This window comes from Hippoglossus stenolepis, chromosome 8 (assembly GCF_022539355.2).
Source record: "Hippoglossus stenolepis isolate QCI-W04-F060 chromosome 8, HSTE1.2, whole genome shotgun sequence".
NCBI classification, from domain to species: Eukaryota; Metazoa; Chordata; class Actinopteri; order Pleuronectiformes; family Pleuronectidae; genus Hippoglossus; species Hippoglossus stenolepis.
This window is the reverse complement of record NC_061490.1, coordinates 4,850,332-4,872,719: the sequence shown is the minus strand read 5'-3', so window position 1 is coordinate 4,872,719 and position 22,388 is coordinate 4,850,332. Positions and strand designations below refer to the sequence as shown.

Sequence of the window (22,388 nt, the reverse complement as noted above, 5' to 3'; positions counted from 1 at the left end):
AGAGACAGCCTGTGTTCACTGCACAATGAGTCACTGGAAATGATTGCAGTTAGACAATGAAAAAGGATTGCAGCTGTAATTTTAGGTTTCATTTTCAGCACTGTCATCTCTTCATGTGCACATAGTTGAACAATACATCACCAGATCAACAATAACAACGTCCCTTATGAACCCATGGGACGAGGGTTTTATAAGATGGGGGTCCATGAGGCGTACCATCAGCTCGAACTGATTTCCGGAGAGCACTTTGTGTGGATGTGTGTGTTTAGCGTCCAACAATGCAGAACTCATTATAATCAGCTCGGTGTGGGCCGTTGGTCCTGCACTGTACCATATCATCCCTCAACATCCAGACTCTCCAGCCCCCCCACACTCTACTTGAGCTGAGATGTTATAGCTGGGGTAGGGGGGGTGGGTGTTGTAGGGGCTCCCTTGATTATGTGACATCCTCCGGAAGACCGCTGGAGTTGTTTCCTCCATTACTTAGAGGGGGGGGGGGAAGAGGCCTTTTCACTATTGAGACTGTCACTCTCAATTTGGGCTAACGGTAAGCATGCACAAGGCCTCCTGGATACCACGCCCCACCCCTCCCACCTGCTCTCCGCCCCCCAGCCGCCACACACACACACTCCCATGCCACCCCAACCTCCTCTCCCACTGCAGCGGATCGTTGTGGTGACAGTTTGATTAGATCATCAATCGTGGCCGTTAACAGCGGTTTTCCTGAGCACCTGGACCGGCAGGTCACAGCTGGCTCTGAGCTACCGCTGTCCCCCTGACCCAGAGCTGTGTGTGTGTGTCTGTGTGTGGGTGTGTGTATTTATGTGGAAGTCTGCTCGCCGACACACCGTTGCTCATGCACTGCGATTCTTTTTGTGTGTGTTAGCGAGAGCGGCTCTTCGCACTGTAATTGTGAACTTTCAAGTGCATTTGTGTGTTGCACAGTCTGTTGTGTATGTCCGTGTGTGTGGCAAACATGGCGATATTTCACCTATACATGTCCCTGCACAATGCACTATATATATATATATATAATGCATGGTTGTGTTTGGGCATTTGTAAGCGTGTGTGTGATTTTGAAATGACGTCAGTGCAGTGCACACCCTTCATTTAAAACGTCCACTGCTCTTTCTTCAGGAGGCCTTTAGACCCACCACATAATTTCTAATATGCTTTTTGTATGATCTGATAGGTTAAATCACTTATAATTGTTTTAATTGTTAACAATAACATTTGTGAGGAAGCTTTCTAGAGAATGGCAGTGACAGGTGAACATATAAAGACGTATGCTCAGAGAATGCAAGAATATAAAGAGGACACTTCTGTATCATATGTGTTCCCTGTGTGTTTCCTACCAGATACAGGCACTTTACAGAGTGTATAGTCCAGTGTTTGCAGATACACAGATACCAGTGTGTAGCAGTTAAGGCTATTCATCTGTAACCCCACACACACACCTTTACCGTAGCTACGACACAGTGCACTTTACAAACACACACATACATAAATTCACCTGCTTCCGCGCGTTGTCTTTGGTGGCTGTATCAGGTTCCTCATCGTTCTGGTAAAGCAGTTAAATTTATGGGCTAACAATAATGGGACAAAGTGTGTGTCTCGTTGCGATTCCTCAGGTATTCCATGATTAAATAAACGTCCCCGGTCTTTTCATAAAGCTTGTTTATGGCAGCGTGGCACCATATGCTACTGCTTCCACCCCACGCACCCATCTCTTCTCCCTCACTCTCTCCCTCTCTCTGTTTAATTCTATCTCTTTCTCTTTGTCTCTCTCTCTCTCCGTTTCTCTTCATGCTTCATACACTGCCCTACACCGCCTCTACCAGATGCAGGGTAGCCATTATTTTGTGACTGAGTCGTGGTGGAGAAGCTAAAGTTGTGAATTAACATGTAAAAGCCATTACAATGTGATGATGAAATCCATCTGCACCGTTCATAGGAGCTACTTAGTAAATTGTCTGCGCTGTAATGGCACAACAGTAACAATATGATTCTGTCTTATCAACTCTAGGGTCTGTTCACGTGTCCTCTTTTATGTAGACGCTCAGATGTGACTCATTTGTTGGATCATTTTGACTTTCTGCTTTCTACAGCGTTGGTCAGAGTCATGGAAATTCATTTCAATCCTCTGGCTTCCAAATTTAGTCATGAAATTGTTATAAATACTTAAGATTGCCCCATTTTTTGTATTATTTAATCTATTGATTAAAAAACCGTATGCTGCCTTGATAAACCACATTGTTGTGATTTTGTTTTTAGAGAAAGATGACTAGGTTATTTTCTGAGAAATCTACAAAAAGGTTGAAAAACTTGCAATGCTAAAGAAAGAAAAGAAAAAAGATCCTGGATCTGCCCCCTGATCAAGATCTGCACCAAAGTTTAATGACTTCTTACGTGGGTCATGTCCCCCCCCCTTAACAACCATTAATGTAGTACTGTCTGCTTAATGCTGCTCACAAACAAATAAACAAACAAATAAAGCACTATTATTTTTATAATGTATTATCTATCCGTCTTTCTCTTAAAACATAGTGTTCTTCAACATCCAGGTAAAACCAAATAACATGGAAAATAACTTTTGTAAAAGCTTAAGTTACTACTTTAACTAAAACTAATGAAAAAAACAACAATAACTTCATTGTTTATTCAAGCAAATTCCTAATCCCAATCTAAATGATAATTTTCTCGAATTATGCGTTTGTTTGTGAAACTTAAAGCTGATGCTCAGACATTGTCTTTGTCCAAAGAGTCAGTAACTCTGTGACTCTAGGTCGTCTTGACAACACAGGCAAAGCAGAAAGAGTAAGAAGTTGGTAGTAATTAATTCTGTGTGTGTTTGTGTGTCAATGGATAGAAGAAAAAACAAGAGTTTCTACAAAGAAAAGTCAGAAAAGCAATTAACTTCTTCAGCCAGGACATGGCAGTAAACACATGTGATTGTTCACTTCATTGTCTTGTTTGATTCTGTCGTGGTAGAAGACCAAACACACACAGACAGAGACTGGCTTTGTGTACTATAGACTTTTGTTGTGATTATTAATGGCCATTCCACATTAACCTCGCCACGCTAATATACTCGACAATGGTCCAAATCACCTGAGTGATGCGGACGATGGAGGCGGCGGCCCTGCCCCCCCCTCCATTCAGCCAATGCAGCTACCCCACTATCCCTTCTTCCAATGACCAAGATTAATGAAACCTCTGCCGTTTTTAATTAGCACGGTTGCAGTCATCAATTACGCCTGCCCCACCCCAAATACAAATATTGTTATATTTGCAGGAAAAATTCTTGATTTATTTCGTCGTGGTGGCCAGAGGAGTGAGATGAATGGCCTCCCATCATGGTCATTTGCCGGAATGAGGAGGAGGAGAAGAGAAGGGAGAGTAAAATGGGGGGTGGGGGTAATAAGATCACTAAAGGGGGGGTGTTGGGGTTGTGTCGCACATCCAGTACAGTAGAGGACGTGGACAGGGAAAGCCGAGTCCACAGGGGAAAGAGCAGTCTGGGTCTCAGTGTCCCTGTGCAGGGATCTGACTGCAACTATCCACCAACTTAATTAAACTTTCCTTGAACCCAGAGCTGCATGATACCAGTTTTTCTGGAGCTGATGCGGGTGGCAGGTTATAGGTTGTGTAGTTCAACTACTCAACCAATCACAGTGCAAAGTTTACCTTGTTTTAGAACATGTGCAACATTTGCTTTTGTCTTCCTTATTGGTGCCTTTTCATGAGGAGACTTGCACAGTATTTCTGCAAACTTTTTATTTGCAGTGTTTTAGTACATTCGTATGTGTTGAAGCATCCAATGTTGAGTCCACCGCTCTGAACCCTCCTGTAATACCACACTCTACATTTTCCCAGTTGCTTTTTTTTTCAGGCAGGCAGTTTGCTGTCAAGTGTACCCTTTACTGATGTTGTATTGGATTGTAACTTTTATTTATTATTTTTATGATGATTGATTCAGTGTTTCTTGCTTGCATCGTTCTGAGTAATGGATGTTAGTACTTGTGAGCTGGATCCGTACAAATCCCAAAGGGTCCCGTCTTGTGATTGTTACTTGAACACAAAGAACCATGTGTGTGAGAACATATTTAAAGCTGACATTTTCCTCTCGCTGGTTTTGATGGACTGTTTACAACAGTATTGGCAGACAGGTTGGGGTTTGCTGGCTCAATCTTGTGCCATGGACACAACATCCCTCATTACAGCCGATGCACTGAGCAAGGGCACTTTATCCATATAGACAGGTGTTGAGAATGAGACGGCATTAGCGAAATAATGTGCTACAACTTAATGTGTTTGTCCTTGTGGCGAGACAGAGGGCCCGTGCCAGATCCTTTTGTCTTTACTGCTTTTCTAACTCTGCAACCTTTGTGTTTGGAGGATTGTCTCCAAATGTCTCCCGTGTTAGTGAATGCAAACCGGACTGGTTTTAATCCTGCCTGATCCAGCTTGTCTAGATACTACGCAGTAAAGTAAGACAAAAGGAACATTGCAGATACAATATTTGTATTAAATTTCTGAGTTTTTAATGTCTCTGCTGCATTTGTCACAAGCCGAGTCTAGACTTGTTTTTCTAATAGTAGCATTCTGGTATGTATTGAGTTATGAAGAAAAATAAACTCTCCTAAAATCAGTTATTTAAAAGGAGAAAAGAAGAGGCAATAGTTGACTTGTTCATAAATGATTAGCCCTGTGCAGCTTCTTTCTGCAGTTTCTCACGTTTTTTAATATCTGACAAAGACGTGCTGTAATAATAGTGTGCGTACACACGCTGCTTTATGACTTGAAGATGTGCATGGTTCCTTTCTGTGGTCTGGGAGTTTGGGTGTTTATGCTGCGGTGAGCCACCAGCCATTTCACTTGTGCTGGCCGCACGCACGCACACACACACACACACACACACACACACACACATATTTTATACCCCTACTGCCACCGCCATCGCCTGCCCACTGACTCCAGAGAGAAGGGTGGGAAACATCTTGAATATTTTATGAAGCTTGGGAACCCCACCTCTGTCTTCCCCACCCTGAACCAATGCTGCTATGTCCTGCAGTGTGCACGCATACACAAACCTACACACACACACACACACACACACACACACACACAAAACAGAAATAATGTTTTAAATGCAATCATTGTCAGGCCCAAACAATGTCATTTATCAAGGGAGCATTTGGGACTGTATAATAAGTTTCACATTATTAATACAATTTTTCATCCTCTGTCAAGCCTATCTGATTTATGGCACGTGTGTGATCTAAGGTGATCATTGAATTACAATTCCAGTAATAAGAGAGAGAATGGACCCGGTCTTTTACTTCTGCCCACTGAAGCACACACACCCACGTATACACACAAACACATGCACCCGCACAAAAAACCAGGATAAACAGCCTCTAGTTGTAATATTCAGCATTTACACAAAACATACAACAAAAGTCACAGCCACACTATCTGTGTTGCAACTTAAACCAGTCATACCACGGAGGAAATTTGCTAAATATTTGCGAGTTAAACCAATATGCCAGCTTCCTAAATTCGGCGCGGTAGTGGAGAGAGGCTGAAAGAAACAAATGAACCCAGGCCCCTGTTAATTAGATAAGGGACATAGCTCATTATTCTAAAATGATGCTTGGACCAACAGAGTAAATATGAGAGGCCTGTTAGGGGCTTGGTATTGGGACGGGGATGCATGTCGTTACAGGGCCGAATGATTTACAACTAGAAGCTCTTTAATGTATAAACTGTACCTTTTATTAAGTGGCTGTCGTTACGGTCACTGGCTCAGTCATTTCCCTTTGTGTCTAATCAAAATCCATATCCAGACCCCAGCCGCTCCAGATGGGAGAGAAAACGGAGCGGGAATGTTAGCGTTCCCTTCCCACGGCCACCTCCACCTACGCCCCCAGTCTCGGCTCACATTCAGCAAACGCTACCAGAGAGATGTTTATGATGCAGATAATATAATCTAACAAACAACAGCAACAGCGAATAAACAAATGGAAATGTGAAATTATTTTGAGGTAATTAAATAACAAAGACAGACTCCTATCATAACATTTGGATCCAGTTTTAACAAGTAGTTGTGCTATTAGCAATGTTTTTTTTTTTTTTCTCCACTTTATCAGATTAACTTGTTGTTGAGAATCCGCTGATCGGCGTCATACATCATCCTGTTTGATTTCTGTTTAGAGTGAATTTGGGGAAGCCGCTAATTGGATTGTGAGAGTGTAGCCCCGGTTAAAGATGGTAAACAGTGGAGCAGACTTGTCCCCCAACTCTCAGCCCCACAGGCTTCTGAGACGCCAGCTCTCCTCAGGATCGCCACAATTTATGACACATTTTCTCTGTATTCTTAAAAGATAATTAGGTTTATCACCCATTTTTTTCCCTATCGCCCCCCTTCCTTCCCTTTTGTGTACCTGAGAGCGCACAATTGCAGCATAAAAACATAAATATTTCTGCAGCACAGCAGCGCTGGCAGGTGAGCCTAATGAAATTCTAGGAGTGTAATTTGATTTACGAGGTGCTAATGCGGCCTGATATTAGAGAGAAAAAGCTCTGATATGGCTGCCTTGTGCTGTATTTAAGGCCTATCAGAAGCCTGATAAAGAGCATCCTGTCTTCCGCACTGCGGCTGAGTTATTGTTGCAGATATTCATATTGATAGTAATTCTTACGGACGCAATTTAGTGCCGGCAATATATAAATATGGAGATAATAGTTAATTTTGGTGGCTGCTCAGATTGCGATGCTTTAAATTCAAGACTTACAAAAAAACCTTTGCGCTTTGAAGCATCTGGACACTTTTTAAAGTGCAAGTGAAAGGATGGCGGGGGGTTGAGAAAAGGCCTTTGACTGAACCATGTCACATAAATCAGATTTCCAGTACTTTTTAGCGTCTGATAATTTGAGCAAGAAGCGTTTTTGGTGCTCTTGATTTGCAGTTTTCCAGTTGAAATGTTTTGATTAATAGTTTGAAATCTGTAAAACTTACTGTGCTTTTAAATTAACTGACTTTGAGAAAAAGACATCACAGTAGTGCACACATGCCCACAGTGAAATAGATCATTTTGGGGGTTTTGTTCAAAATCATGTTGTTTCATTCTCTTGCAGAAAAGACTTCTTGTAATGGCTGTGCATGTAAGTTGGTGAGTGTGTGTGTGTGTGTGTGTGTGTGTGTGTGTGCACCCTTTCCAGGCTCACATTTAGGTTTGTGTATTTCAAAGTGTGTTTGGGACTATTGAGCTATGGCTCATAATAAAACAGGCAATAACAGGGCCACCACAGAGGGACATGGCCTTTGTGACTCCCTGCTCCCCCTTCGCTCCCCTCTCCCCTCCGTGCCACCTCCTTTTCCTCGTGGTCTCTCCCCACCCCCTAAGTTATGGGCTGAATAACAGCACAACAATATTAAGATAACATTTCCTGATTGTTTGTCAGGCAGGAGGCTCCTTCACCCCGCTTTCATCACGTCCACCGTGTTCATTAAATTGACAATTTGTATTTGCCCTACAGCGGGATAAACAGGAGCTTATCTGATGGGCCTGGTCTTTTATTATTTATTTCATTATCTTTTTTTTTTTCCTCTCCTCCTCCTCCTCCTCCTTTTTCTCCCGGGATTGAAGGTAAACATAAATCAGCAGCAGCATCTCTGTTGCGTGCCATTGTTTATATTGCAGTCATATGCAGGAGCAGTCCTCTCAGAGGAGGTTCATCTACAATACTCTGCAGACACATGTGGCCTCTTCATGGAGGTTTTAGTTGTTGTTTTGTGTGACATGCTGGCTGCACACTCCTGCAGGTCTCAGTATGATAAAACTCGATAGATATTTCACTTTAAAATGCCCTTATGCTGGGATAATTCTCTGACTGGTTCCGGGGAGATTCTGCTCCTTTTTCTTGCCGCAGAGTTTGTGCTGTTGTCGTATCTCCTGCATCGGGCCAGAAATGGTTGTCTTCATTTGTTTGAATGTTAAACAAGCACCACCCGCAAAGCTGATGTGAGTAGCCACAGCCCACAATGACTACAGCGCTTTCCGAAGCATTTCTCCTGCGCACTGTGAGCGATGATGTTGCTCAGTTCGATATCTTAGCCGTGGAACAAGCCTGTCGTCGGTCGACATTGTGCACGCAAACGAAAAATAACGAAGCCAGCGGCCTTACTTAGGAAACAGTTGTCCCAGAAATTTAATCTTTTCCCCATTTTTTACCCAACAACCCCCCTCTAATCAGGTTTCAATTGACTGCCATTGAAGGAAGAGCCTCTGCTCAGACACATACTCTATAGGTCCGAGCTCAGTCAGACACCATTTAAGGCTTACTCAGTCTTCCTCCCAATATCTTGGAGAGCTCAGGGCCAAATGATTTAATCTTCATTCAGCTAATTTAGTCTGGATTTAAGCTGCCGGGTTGTCGAAGTGCAGAGTGATGGAGTCTGAAAACAGGATGAGAGGGAAAGGCAGAGTAGGGGAAAACGGAAGGAAGGAGGAAGGGAAGCGGAGCACGAGAGAGATAAAGATAGAGCGATGGAGGGAAAAAGAGAGAGATGAGGGAGGAGGAGGAGGAGGAGGGGGCTGAAGATGATGATCCATCCTGACCCTAGTGAATGCTGTCATGTTCCTCCCTCTAGGTAATCTCTCTCACTCACTCGCTATTTTGCATGTGAAAATGCTCTCCTGACAGTTGCATATCAGATAAATTTTCTCTCTTTTTACCCCCCTCGCCCATCTCCCCCTCTTTTCCCTTCACCAAATAAACAACAGTCTTCACTTTGAAGTTGTCTGTTTGTGTCAGTTTGGCTTGAGGCGAGAGTCGGCCTCTCTCCCTCTTTTCTGTCTTTGTGTTGCAGCGTGAGAGCATCGGCGGATTGCTTCCTCTCACACCAACCGGCCAACACGACAAGGAAACCAAGAGAAGGAATTCAGAGCTGTCTTAAAAACGGCTAACGCAATTAATTCAGTCAATTAAAAATGCTCTGTGCGTAGCACAAACCTGAAGTTGCAGTCAGGAGGAACAGGGGGTGTCTGTTTGGTTTCATGACAACATCTTTATTTTGTGATTTGTAGATTTAGAGAGCAAGGTATGAGATTCTTAATCATAAAAACTGACCTATTTAATCACGTTCTTTCTCATAATTCGTCCAGAACACACGATTACAGTTTATACTATCAGCACACTCTCTGCAAGGTCCCAGACAACAAGCAGCACCTCACCACTTGGGGGTGACAGTGAGTGTGTGGTAATGAGTCAGGTCCTTTTTTTCCACCTCCTGTTAGAGGTACAGTAACTCCTCCTTAGGGATTTTATATCACAATTAAGGCCAGTGTGGCCTGTGATGTTCTGACAGTAGCCCTATATGCCTGAACTGATGACAGGATCACACCACAGTATAGATATGGTAATGAGTGACAGTATAGACACAGTAGCATGCAGCTCTGTGAACGTACAGGCGAAAGACCCACCTGGGTCTTTGAATAAATCTGCACAGGGTGTCAATCATGCCGCTTTGCTGTGTGATCAGAAGAGCAGGGAAGGCGGGAAAGGGAGGAGTAAAGCGAGGGATGAGATGGAGGGATGCAGGAGGAAGAAAAGCAGTGAAATAATGACTGGACGTAGAACTTGCTCACACAGTTACAGATGTTTATTAGCGCTGTGGCCTCCAGCTGATCAGACGTAAACAGTCCTGTCGCAGAGGAGCTGTCAATGGCAAGTGTGATTCTATGTGTATTCTAAGTGTTTTTATGTTCATACAATTTACAACAGCTCTCATTTGACAGTGGTGTGGCCTTTCCAGAATGCAGTAACTTAACACCAGGACACTCAACCAACAACAATTTAAATAGTGAACTGCTTTAAATATCAGACCTAAAAGTACATGAGCTTGTTACTTAAATACAATAGAGAAAGTATCCACACACTGGGATCACAGCTCCCTGAAGCTTTGTTAGCAATGCTCTCTCCCAACACTTGTGTCTTAAGGGAAATGCACAGGGGAAATTAGTGACTATAGGGTTGCAGTTAATGGTTGTTTTCATTGAATATAATGTTTATATTCTTGATGAACTGATCAAGCATTTGGGGCGTTGGTGGCTGAGGAGGTATAGAGCAGGTCGCCCTCCAAGCAGGAGGTTGGTAGTTCAATCCCCTGCTCCTCCATTCAGCTTGCCAAAGTATCCTTGGGTGAGACACTGAACCCTAAATTTCCCCTGACGGCTGTACCGACAGTGTGTGAGTGATGTGGGACAGAGAAAGTGCTGCACATAGATGCACTGAATGTGTGTGTAAATGGGTGAATGGAAACTGTTCTGTAAAGCACTTTGAGTGCTCATTAAGATTAGAAAACCTCTATATGAATGCAAACATCTACCATTTTTAATTTTGTGCTTTTTGTAAAAGAAAATGCCCATCACATTTCTCAGTGCCTTCTTAAAATGGTCCGTCCTTAACCCAAATACATTCATTTTTTACGAAAACAGTGGATAGCAGTGCATTATCATGTTTGTGTAGGTTATTTTGCCTTTTTGAAAAATTACAAAACATCCGAACTATACCCAGAAAGTTTTTACACTGCAAACAATCCTAACCACGGTTCAGTTTGATCCAGACTGAGACCACCTGTTTTGGTCGGACTATTGATGCTTTCGTCCGAAAGTAACAAAGGCTCCGTTCACACCTGTTGTTTTGGTTTGGACTAAACAGAAAGGTCTGAAACGAGTCCAAACTATGACCCGTCTTACAAGCCCCTCGTCTTTTTCTTGACTTGCCATCATTCTTTTGCTGCATTGAAATCATCATCATCACCTTCGCTTCATTACATAGAATTAAAAATCACAGCCACATGCCTACTGTGTACTTTCAAACCCTAAATTCCTTGTTAAGATTTAGCTTTCTCAAACTGTTGAATCTTGAACTGAGGTTTTCGGCAGCATTTTCTGTATTTATGGAGGTTGTTTTGTTGCTTTTAAATTCAGGTCTAGGAAGCAGGATATAAAGTCTTCAGGTTTAAATTGGCAGACCTCTGTGTCTCTCCATCTTTGCTTCATACACATGCATAAACAAGCACATTTGCTCCGGCTCTCTCTCTCTCTCTCTCTCTCTCTCTCTCCCCCCCCCCCGCCCCCTCCTCTACCTCCTTCCTTTGGTGTGTTTTGCATGGTGCCTGGCTGTTTAGAGGCAGTATGCATATGTATGGGCGGGACGGTGGATCGTGACGGGATCTGACATGCCGGGACAAGATCAAAGCGCTCCATCTGATCCCATAAAAACAGACGCAAACCCTCCTCTCATCCTTACAAAACCCCCACTGATAGTCAACTCTGCCAGCCCTGACTCCTCCATCTTCTCTCCTCTCCTCCTGCCTTCCCTTTCTCCCTTGTTTTTCTCCATCCCAGCATGCCGCGTGCCCACGTCAAGGCCTGCCTGCCTGCCTGCCTGCCTGCCTGGCTTTGCGATTACACCCCGTGATAAACAATGGCCCGTTTAGCTCATAAAGCAGGAGTGTTGTGCATAATGTTTACAATAAAAGATAGCATCTCTTCACTCATCTTATTTACCTCTCCCACGGTGGCATGGGCGACGAGCTGTTTCTATAAATACCGCGGGGAGGAAGGAAGGGGAAGGAAATACAGATGCAGACTTAGATCTGTTGGTCAAATAAATTCTCTGCCAAGTCAGTTGATGAGAACGAGAGGAAAACAGAGATGTTTAAATATGCATTTGAGCTTAGAGCCAGGTGATAAAGGCGCCATTTCAAAGCTGCTCCATCCTTCCCGGTAAGTGAGCTTAAAATGTCCTCTCAACTAGTTGGGGGACGACATGCATATCACATTTAGATTTATCTTTATGGAACATATAGATTGATATGGAAGCCGGGACACATTTTCCTCTCCGTCTCTCCCTCTCTCTACCTCCCCATCTTTAATTCCATCGTTTCTCCCCTTTTCCCTCCCTCCCCTCACATTCTCTTTTGCAACCACCCCCCTCCTCCCCCTCCTTCCAGTAAGGAAGATGTATGAGTTTGAATTATTGATTCAGACACATGCTACATGCTGCTTGGAGTCATTATTTGTTCAGGTGAGTGTCATGCTGCTCGCTATGAAACAGATACCACAGGGATTAAGCGACACAATCAGGACTTAAAGACAGCTGCCCTCCCTAAAATAACATGGCCCTCGCTGCAAGACGAATGCTCCCCAAAACCCGACTTCATTTGTTTATGACTCGCACATTAGTCATTCTGTGCCTAAATTATAGCGCAGGGGTAAAGATTAATTCAAGCACAGGCTTTCTTTCTATTGTTTTGTTTTTTCTACCTCGATGTGTCTCTTGAAGTCTAATAACACAGCAGATGAATATAGGTGCACACATCCTACACATAGATAAAAAAAACAACTTGCTTTTGTTGCGTTGTAGGCGTTGGCATGGAGAAATAGACAGATGTCCAGAGTAAAGAAAGAACGGAATGCATATTTACTTCTCTCCTCGGATTATCAGAAGAGGCTTGTGGCATCGTACAACTAAACAAAATACACCACACATGACAATTCATGTTTTTGCATTTATTGGATTGATACTGACTACGTAAAGCAGTGTCAGCGCTGATGTTGCTGATGTGAACATAAATGAGAAGGACGCGTTTGAAGAGATGTTAAGATGGAGGAAGGAAGCTTAAACTGAGGAGTGAGGGGTAAAATGTTGCAAACTGTTCATTTAGCCCTGGCTAAGTGGTCGGGGACACTGGACAGGTGAACTCTATTCTCCCCATTGGCCCTGCGGGGTGTGTGTGTGTTTGTGTGTGTGGACTGTAACAGAATTTCTCTAGTCCTCTGGGCCCTGGTGCAAAGCAGAGAATAAATGGTGGAGGTGGCAGGCCAGGACAGAAAAATCAATGCCTGCTTATACAGACATGACACACCAGCAGCCAACTGCCTTCTGTGTGTGTGTGTGTGTGTGTGTGTGTGTGTGTGTGTGTGTGTGTGTGTGTGTGTGTGTGTGTGTGTGTGTGTGTGTGTGTGTGTGTGTGTGTGTGTGTGTTGAGAGTGAGAGAGTGAGTGAGTGAGTGGGGGCGTAGATGTACAGCGCGCAATCATACAGCCCTGTGCTCTGTGGGTGTGAGCGTTCGTACCCAGCAACCTCCATTTCCTTTCTCACAGGGTAGATTTTCTAGCATTTTATGTCAGCTTTGGGATCAGTAAATAACTCTTCGTTTTTTTCCCCCCCTCCTCCTCATTCCTCTCTGCCTCTCTTCTTCTCCTCCTCCTGCAGGAAGTTTGAATGCGAGTTGTGTGAGCGCACCTTCAGTGAAAAATGGGCCCTGAACAACCACAGGAAACTGCACAGTGGGGAGAAACCGTACAAGTGCGGCTGGCCGTCCTGCCACTACGCCTTCCTCAACCTGTCGGCCATGAAGGACCACTACAGGACACACACCGGTGAGACTAGCAACCTCCACCTTGAACCATTAATGCTCCACGCCTACACGAACACACCGACTGACACTCAACATGCAAAATTTGTTCAATTTGCTTTTTGCAGGCAAAGCAGTGTTTGTATGAGTTGAGGACAAAGGGTTAGTTATTTAGCAGGAAACACTAAACTTGGACCAGACAGAATGTACTTTTTCATTCCTCTATAGCCGCAGTGTATTTAACAAAATTAAGTTGATGTGTTAACTGTGAAAATCTCACATTAATTATGAATCTTCACAGCTTTGTTTGGAATAAATATACACGCGTTTTTGGCTGATAGCAGCCATGACTTGTCCATCTGTACTGATTTTCAACATCCAGAGAAAGTCAAGAACTAGTTCTTGGCATTTTTGCAGACACTCTTGTTCCATGGTTAAGCCCTTACCTCCCAATAGGACCGTCACTGTTGAATGATGATACTTCAGCCAAATATATTTCAATAGAGACTGTGAGAAGCCAAAAGGAGGATGAAAGCACCAAAAAGTTTTTCGAATTTCGTCTTTGTTATGTGTTTTTCTTTGGCCATCCTTCACACTTAAAGGGTTGATTAATGCCCGAAAATTAAGGTTTTGTATCTATCCCAATTCCAATGGATTGTGATGTGTATTTCCAGACTACATCCATACGACGACAGTTTCATTTTTAAAACGGCATTTTCAAACTAAAACTAAAAGAATGTGTCTGTCCACACAAGGGTTTTGACTGTGTATCATTTTTAATTACCATCCATACTTACACGCCTGAAAACGCATCTCACGTGACCGCGCACGTACACTGGGTATGCGTGTGCTGTTGTAAACAGGAGTGGCTCATCTTCTACTCATGTAAGCAGTTAAATCATTGTAAAAAGCTGAATTTAACTGCACAACAGCTGTTAGCAAAGACAAAGACACACTCAGCAACGCTTGTAATTGTTTTATCCATGTTGCATTCTACACTGGTAGCCAAAGCTAACGCCGATTTGTTTTCTCCGAAAGGGGGTCATGTGATAGGAGCCTAACGAATCATCAAAGGTTATGTTGTGATCGATAAGACCCAATCAGCAGTTTCTAAATGTATTCATGGTGCAGACTACGAAAACAGGGCCAGCAGCGTTTCAAACTTCTCCATTTTGGCGAAGGCTTATCCGTAGCAGAGTTGATGTGTTTTCAAACAAAAACGTATTAGTGTGGATGTTCATCACATCCATCTGATCCTGGAAAGTGTTTCTTCGCAACCTGTCAAGCATGGTTATCCACTCTGATGCGAAATGGAAGGAAAGAAAGTTTTATTGTATTTTCATGTGTAACGTCAGTTCATTCACACATTGACATTGTCAGGTTAAATTAAAAAAAAGAGAACCATTAAGTAGATACCCAAATAATTAAAAACAGAAATGTTTCACTGATTTGTAACTGAATTTTTATTTCACAAATATATTTATATTATTAATGTAATGAGCAGTTCAGAAGCATATTTTTAACATACATTATGGTGATGTGATAATCACCAGCTGCAGTTTAACCACTTTTTTGTCACTGTGACGCTGGTTCCGATTTTATCGTTGAAATCATTGGGTATTTTTTTATCATTTATTTATATACACTGCCTTTTCTTTCTTACTCCATCCTTCCCTTCCATTTCTCGATGTACAGTAGAGTACACTGTGGGACTGTTCTGAGTTTTTGTACTTTCTAAAAACTTAGGATAGACAGATGGTGCGGTGGGCGGTGGGAGGATACTGTCTTGAATAATAGCCCCTCGATAGGAGCCCAAGTCAGCCTCTTTGAAAGTGTCTTTATGCTGCAGCCCAGCAGTTTCCCCTCGGCCTCAGTAATGTCCCACACACAGCTCCTTGATGCCCTTTTAAGTCAATGACAGAAGCAGCAGCAGCCAGTGGCCTGACAGCCTGACTGAGCGCTTGCAGGAGAGCCCTCCATCCGTCACGGGTGCCTGCTGCGTGTGTGTGTGCGTGTGTGTGTGCGTGTGTGTAAGTGTGGGACTTGCTGGATGTTATTTTAAATGTGTTTTAACAGTGATGTAACGTCAAGGCACCTCTGACATAATTAGACGTTTTATTTTCATTTGTTTCCAGCACTCATCATTCCCCATCAGGCGACTGGCGTCAGCCTGTCACCTAACTGTCACCTGGAAAGGTGTGGGGTGGCGTGGTGGTGATGGGGGTGTTGGTGGTGGTGTGTGTGTGTGTGTGTGTCTCAGACTTGAAGAGAGCGAGAGAAGTGATTGAGATGGAAAAAGAAAGTGATTGAATAAGAGAGCTAGAAAGATCAAGGGTGACCAAGTATGAACATTGGAAAATGGGAGAATTAAGATTAAACCTGAACCAACCCCATTTTCCTGAGCGACAAGACCTGACTTGATTAGCAAGACCAAAAACAGCTAACACAATTTACTCTGTTGAGACCTCCGACATTCCTTATCCAGTTGCAGTCATTGCAGAGTGTGTCAGCTACTGCTATACACTCATTGAGACCTGACACACATGTTATCTGCATGTATATGATCTGTTCAAAGGTTATAAATCAGCTTCTCCATGGCATAAAGATACAATTCTAACAATGGAGTAGTATATATAAAGTTGAACTATTCTGGTACCGTAGCAGGCAGTATGACTGAAGAGTGTGTACCAGAGCTAAGTATAGTGATACACACAGATCTGGCTGAAAAAGTCACTTGCTGAAGTCTTGACTGATTTGGTTTTGTCATGCGTGTGTAATTGGTTCATAATCCTCTAAAGTAACCGTTCTAATCCCTTGAAACAATGCACCAAAAATACAGCCGATTTCCATCCATTCATCTTTATTAAGGACACAGCTCATGAGGGGTTCACAGCACAAAATAAAACAAGTGGTTCCACATTCTATACAATAACATGGCTGAACTCGGTATAGAGTAAATGAATCCCATTTGTAGAACCACATAACCTGGACACACATCTATGGATTAGATTTCGTATTACAGCAGAACAGGTGGGCACTGCAGCTTGTTGGAACACATACAACCTTCCCTTTCCTGGCCAACATACTTGCTTTGCGTTCAGCTTTCAGCAATATCTTTAAATGTCAATGGCATCTAATGACTTTTTTATTAATCCCAAAAATATGAAAAGTCAAACAGATACATAATATAGAACAAATATAACATTTAATAAAAAATAAATATCAAGGTTATACTTATATGGTTTGTTTCAGTCTTCAATTGTTAAGCCACAGTTTTGGTACCATTACCTAGCCTAACTTTTACCACACTAAAATAGTCACATTCTTACTTTAAATATAATTATAATTTCATGATGTATTATATTATTATTGTTGTTAACTGTACCCACACTCTTTGGCAGTGAGTTGGAACTGGGCTCTCAAGTTTCACTAGACCTGCGTCGCAATATTTTGTACATTTGTATTTCCGTCACCGTCACCCCTACATCTGATCAGTGTTTATGTTATGGACCAAATATCATATTAATCTCACAGTCATACCAGCCAGGAATAACTCATCCTCTGACAATCAAAATAACACTCTTCTTTTCAATATATTCCATGTCACAATTTGTACCATGCTGTGTCAATAACTGTTGAAGAGCAGCACTACATGCAGAGAAAATCGCCAAATCATCTGCTTACACTAGGTGGTTTTTGATAGAATTACCAAGCATGCACCCTGTTCCTCATTCATTCCACTGTATTGACAAATCATCCATACAGATGTAAGAGGAGAAGGAGACAAAATGCAGACCTGTCGGACTCCATTATTCACATGGAACCGAACAGATACAGAGGAGACGACAGGTCCCCTCTGTCATCATTTGTCAAAATATCATTTGGAATGATAAAGTTTGGCTGTTTGCTAAACCTCTATACCTCAAACGGTGATTGTTACAGGGCATGGCAGGTCTGTCAAGCTTTGGATTTCTACACATAGTAAAGAGGAATAGGAATAGGACAAATAGGTCCGCAGTAAGAGTGATACTCTCTGTTTAAAGAGATTGTAAGATGATGTCTGTTTTTTAATCTTTTCCCCTTTCTCAAGCCAAAAGTAAAAGAGCTTAAGTTAAAGGGATGGATTAAACACTGTTTGTCTCCTCCTAACAAACATTAGCATGTTTAGCTAAGAAGCATGTTATTTAAAGTAACATTAAAGTAACAGGTGGAGCTAATATTAACTGCTTCATATTATTCTTGGTGGATTAATCTATAATAATGCATTTTTATAAACTGATCTTGTGTTCTGCTTGTATAACCTTGATCTGCAAACTAAAAAGTATACAAAGTTAAACATTAAATGGAGTAGTCAAGTACAGTAAAAGGACTTTCTTTTTCTCTAAAGAGTTCCCTTTTTAAAACAAATTAACTTTGAGTGTAAAAGTATATGTCTTTCCTCTTAACTTGTAGAGTGAGGAATAGCATTATATGCTGGCTGGTTACAGCTCATGAAATGTGAAAGGACTCATTCAATGAGATGCCTGCGTTTGTCAAGATCTCCCTGAGGTCCAGTTATTGTTTTCAAAAGTTTTAAAAGTTTACAATAAATGTTTTGTGGTAAACCTCATTATCATTGTAAATTGTTCTATGTAAATGTTTGCTCCGAATAAGGCAATTCAGAGGCGTAACAACTGAGGGTGCAGCAATAAGCACTTAATAAAGACCACATCAACAATGTTAAGTACTTATTTTGCATTGCACCTACAACTGCATCGTGGCCAAACCATATAGAAAATGTCTAGTTTTATCATCAACGATTGTGACTCACAGAACCCCCCCTCAAAAAAATAAAAGTTAACACCTCTGCTCTCCTTCTCCTGCCTCTAACGGGATTCATTGTTCCTCCGTGATTTGTGTGTTTTTTATGTTAATCGCTCCCTGCTCACACACCAGTCGTGTCTGAGGGAGGGTGAGGAGGAGGGCGGGGTGTCTGTGTGGGGGATTCAGTGGTCGTCAACCGCCAGGGTCATTTGTAACGGCTGATGAATGAGCGACTCAAATAAATAAATAACTGCACTGCGTCTGACCCACCCAGCTTTTCCCAGGCTCTTGGTCGTTGTAGGGAGGGGTGTTGTGCTGGGGGTGAGCACAGCGACAGGGCCACAATTGATTTCCTCATTGCTTCAGTTTGTCGCTTAATCTGGCGATATGCTGATAAATCTTCGCACTTTGTCAATTAATTTCCCTGAAAAATGAGACCCAAAATGGCGAGCACATCAATACAGCAGCGGATTCTGTGTCAAAAATTAAGCGGTAAAATTAATTGCCCTCCCATCCGCTCCTGCTAAAACATAACTAATGAGGGAGGCAATTATAGCTGCATGCGACTCCTCCGGGGTTATTTAAAACACACACACACACCACACACCAACACACACACACACACACACACACACACACACACACACACATATATATATTCTTGCAAAGAGAGGTTGTATATTTTGACTTCAAAGTTCTTCTATTGTCTCGCAATAAGGTATATTTAATTCCAGGAAGGGGTGGAGGGTTGAGGTGTATCATGGGAACAAAGGAAAATGAGCGATGAGTCCAATATTCAAATCGTCAAAAAAGTTTAGCGTCTCTCGATGCACACACGAGAGCGGGAAAGGTGGTTCAGGGCCATTCTCGTGACTGGTGCTGGATTTTGGGTACACCTGGTTGTGTAAGTGAATGCTTGTGACCCACAGCTTGAGTTGTGTTTGCAGCTTTGTGTTTCTGGGGCATCTGAGGATTAATGTTTGAGTTTAGGGTTTAGAGTCGGGGTTGAGTTCAGGCTGAGGCTGTAAAAGATGAGGATGTGGTTTTAGGGTTACTGTTATGTTAGAATAATGTTTAAAGCAAAGGTTAGGCGTTATTCATGTAGAGATGAAAGGTAGAGGTGAAGGTGAATCAGGGTTGAATGTAGTCAATTTAAGGTTGTGTTGTGGGTGGGTGGGACGGCTGCGGCGTCGATTCTATACTGAAGTATAAACTGGCCTTTAGCCAGCCAGATCCTCTGGTGTTGACAGCCGCACGTCACTCTCGTACTACCCCACCTCGCCGTCCCCACCTAGGTCCTCAGAGGGTTCACCGCCACAGAACAGCAGATGAAAAGCACACATGTAATTTATCGCCAACGTTTCCTCCTCAAGAATAATTGTGGCGACCGCGGCTGGGCGAAGGGATCGATGGCTATGGATTTTTCTGTGGTGGGGTCTTGTAGCGTTGGTTGTAATGAGAGAGGGGAGGGAGGGAGCAGAGGAGGGGAGGATGACCAGTTGTTTTTCTGATAAGGAGAAAAGGTCTGACCAGAGGCTTCGTAACTCATCTACAGTTTAGAGATACAGGAAAAAATTTGACTTTTTCTATTTTTTTCATCAAACCTGAAAACATTTTCTCTCCGAGTATCAAACAACAAAATAATCACCCAAAATTTTTGGGGATACTTTGCATGATATTGTTAATGCAAATTGTTATTTTTTTTTAGTCACTGATTTGAAGTAGACAGGGCTCAGCTCGAAAAAAAAATTATACCAAGTATTTGTGTGCATCAATGAAGAAATGTAATGACGTAATATTATAATGTAATGTTTTGTGGTCTTAGCTGAGGTTTTGACTGTTAAAGTAAAAACTCTGATTAACTTTCAGTGTTGCTTATTGAGTCAAAAGAATTTCAGTTTATCGAGAAATACCTAAGACTTAAAACCAAGTTTTAATGGCTTTCAAAATCTGTTATATTGCTCCGGTGTTCCTGCATTCAAGAATTCACCAAATTTACACTACCCAGTATTCCCTTTTATTTAATGCAGTTATGTTGCCATAAAAAATACGAAATATTTTACATTTTCAGATTCTGCGACCTTTTTTTCCCAGGCATATCAGACGTCATATATTTAAAACAGTAAATGTAAAAGGGAGGATTTCATGCGGCTACATGAAGTAGCAGAATAGACATTTAATTATATGAAAACATTGTTCCTTTAAAGGCCATCCACGCTGGGATTGGAGCGGGAACCTGTATGAACTGGCAAATGTACCTTTTTAAGGCTGTTTCTCTTCCTTCTAAGTGGCACTACATTATAACTCTCCTCACAGTCGAGTGGCTTTCAATGGGTATAACAGAGGAAACTTGAGGCTGTTTTGTCTCTGCGGACCCGGTGAAAGCTGCTATCTGTGCAGAAGAGGAGCAGAGCACCGCTGACGCCCAGCTGGAAGAGTCACCCAAATGTGTTATCTGTGTTTGGCAAGAGCTGGAGTTCAACATCAGCATTTAGATGACTATTTAAGTGACAGAGAACCTGGCTGCACATGATGTACATACAGTACATGCAGCTTGTGACACCCACAGAGTTTCCAGATATGTGCTGGTACATAACATGTACATATAGCACACCACAAGCAGTATGATTTGTGTATATGTATCAATGTGGGGATATCTGCATTGGGTGTGTGTGTGTGCGGGTTTGTGTGCGCGTGCACATGTATGTGTTTCCCTGAGTGAGTCTTATCACAAATGTTGTGGTCTATGTGTGTGTGCGCAGGAGTGTGTGACTGCCTGTGTGCAATGGCACAGAGAGAAAGAGAGAGAGAGAGCATCATGCTGTTAATGACAGAGCCAGATGCAGGGAAGAGAGGAGGAGTGTAAAAAAGCTCTCCACGCTCCCCATCTGGAAGGCATCGCCCCTAAATGAAGTTGTACAAAACCATCCCATTGATAATAAAGCTAATTTTTATGGCTCTGACAAGTATGTAATTATGTTCAGCGGTGCTTTTCAGATTTTATCACAGTCAATAAACCACACTGGCAATTTCCCGTCCCCCATTTGACATATTTACACGGATCCATCTGATTGGAGGAATTAGTTAGCTGTGAGAGCTCTGATGGATATACACTAGTGATCTGTGACTTCTGCTTGGCTCATCTGTTAGCCAACTAGAGCCACTGCTCATCTGTTCAGTCTGTCTTTTTTTTCTCACTTCTGTCTCTCTCCTTCTTCACACATTTCTCGTAATTTTACTAACTCAACATATCCTTCCTCTCTGTCGTTACTTGAGCTCTCAGATTCTGCTCAATGGCACTTCAGCGACAGATCTGAGTTGAGACAGTGTCTCTTATTCGGGCCAAATGGTTAGGAGACATAGCCCATGGGCGTATACGCCTTGAGCAGCAGGTCCCAGGTTCGAATCCCGCATGGCTGGACCATTTACCGCGTGTCATTCCTCTACTGTCACCCCTGTGTCCTGTCACTCCTGCACTATCCTCACAATCAAAAACTGTACTTTAGAGAAAATGACTCTCCTTCCTTCCACCCCAGACTCAGGGCACTGAAAGGATTCATTAATCCTCCTCAATCACTTTTCACGTATTACCACACCATGATATTTGATGTTGTAATTGTACTATTTCATTGTATTTTATTTTTGATTAATGTTGAAACAACATTGAAATTAAAAATGATTAGAGACAGATACATTGCACTTATATTGAGCTGAGGCAGACAACAGCAGAAACAAAGGCGAATGTCATGAGTCGAGTGGCTTCACTTACACATGTGAATGATAGCAGCAGGATAAGCAGTTTATTTTATTAGTAATCGCATCACTTGCAGTCCCAGTGTGTCAAAACAAGCTTGCTGCAAAATAATGCACGTTCACACACAGGCTTCGAACTTACTAAACACATAACAGAAATATACACGAGTTTATTAAGCTCCATCTGATCTAACACTTCAAGATACTCAACAGATAGAAATAATAAACTGGTTTTGTTGCTGTATGTTGGTATTTATGACATGAACGTCATTGATTTCAATGATGTACTGAAGGATAGTTTAGTGTCACAGCTGTGGCTTCTGTTTCTTTCACTAATGATACAACTGTAGTATGTGGCTGGCTGCAGTATAGGTCATAAACCCTGCCTCCTCCATGTTAG

General features: G+C 42.4%; 1 protein-coding gene across 1 annotated transcript in view; it reads left to right on the top strand.

Moving 5' to 3' along the window:
• Nucleotides 1-22,388, top strand: part of znf407 (zinc finger protein 407) — a 149,351-nt gene that overhangs the window by 74,398 nt on the left and 52,565 nt on the right. The window contains exon 6 of the mRNA XM_035163596.1: nt 13,291-13,457. Coding sequence (XP_035019487.1) covers nt 13,291-13,457 — 167 coding nt within the window. The remainder of the gene's footprint in view (nt 1-13,290; nt 13,458-22,388) is intronic.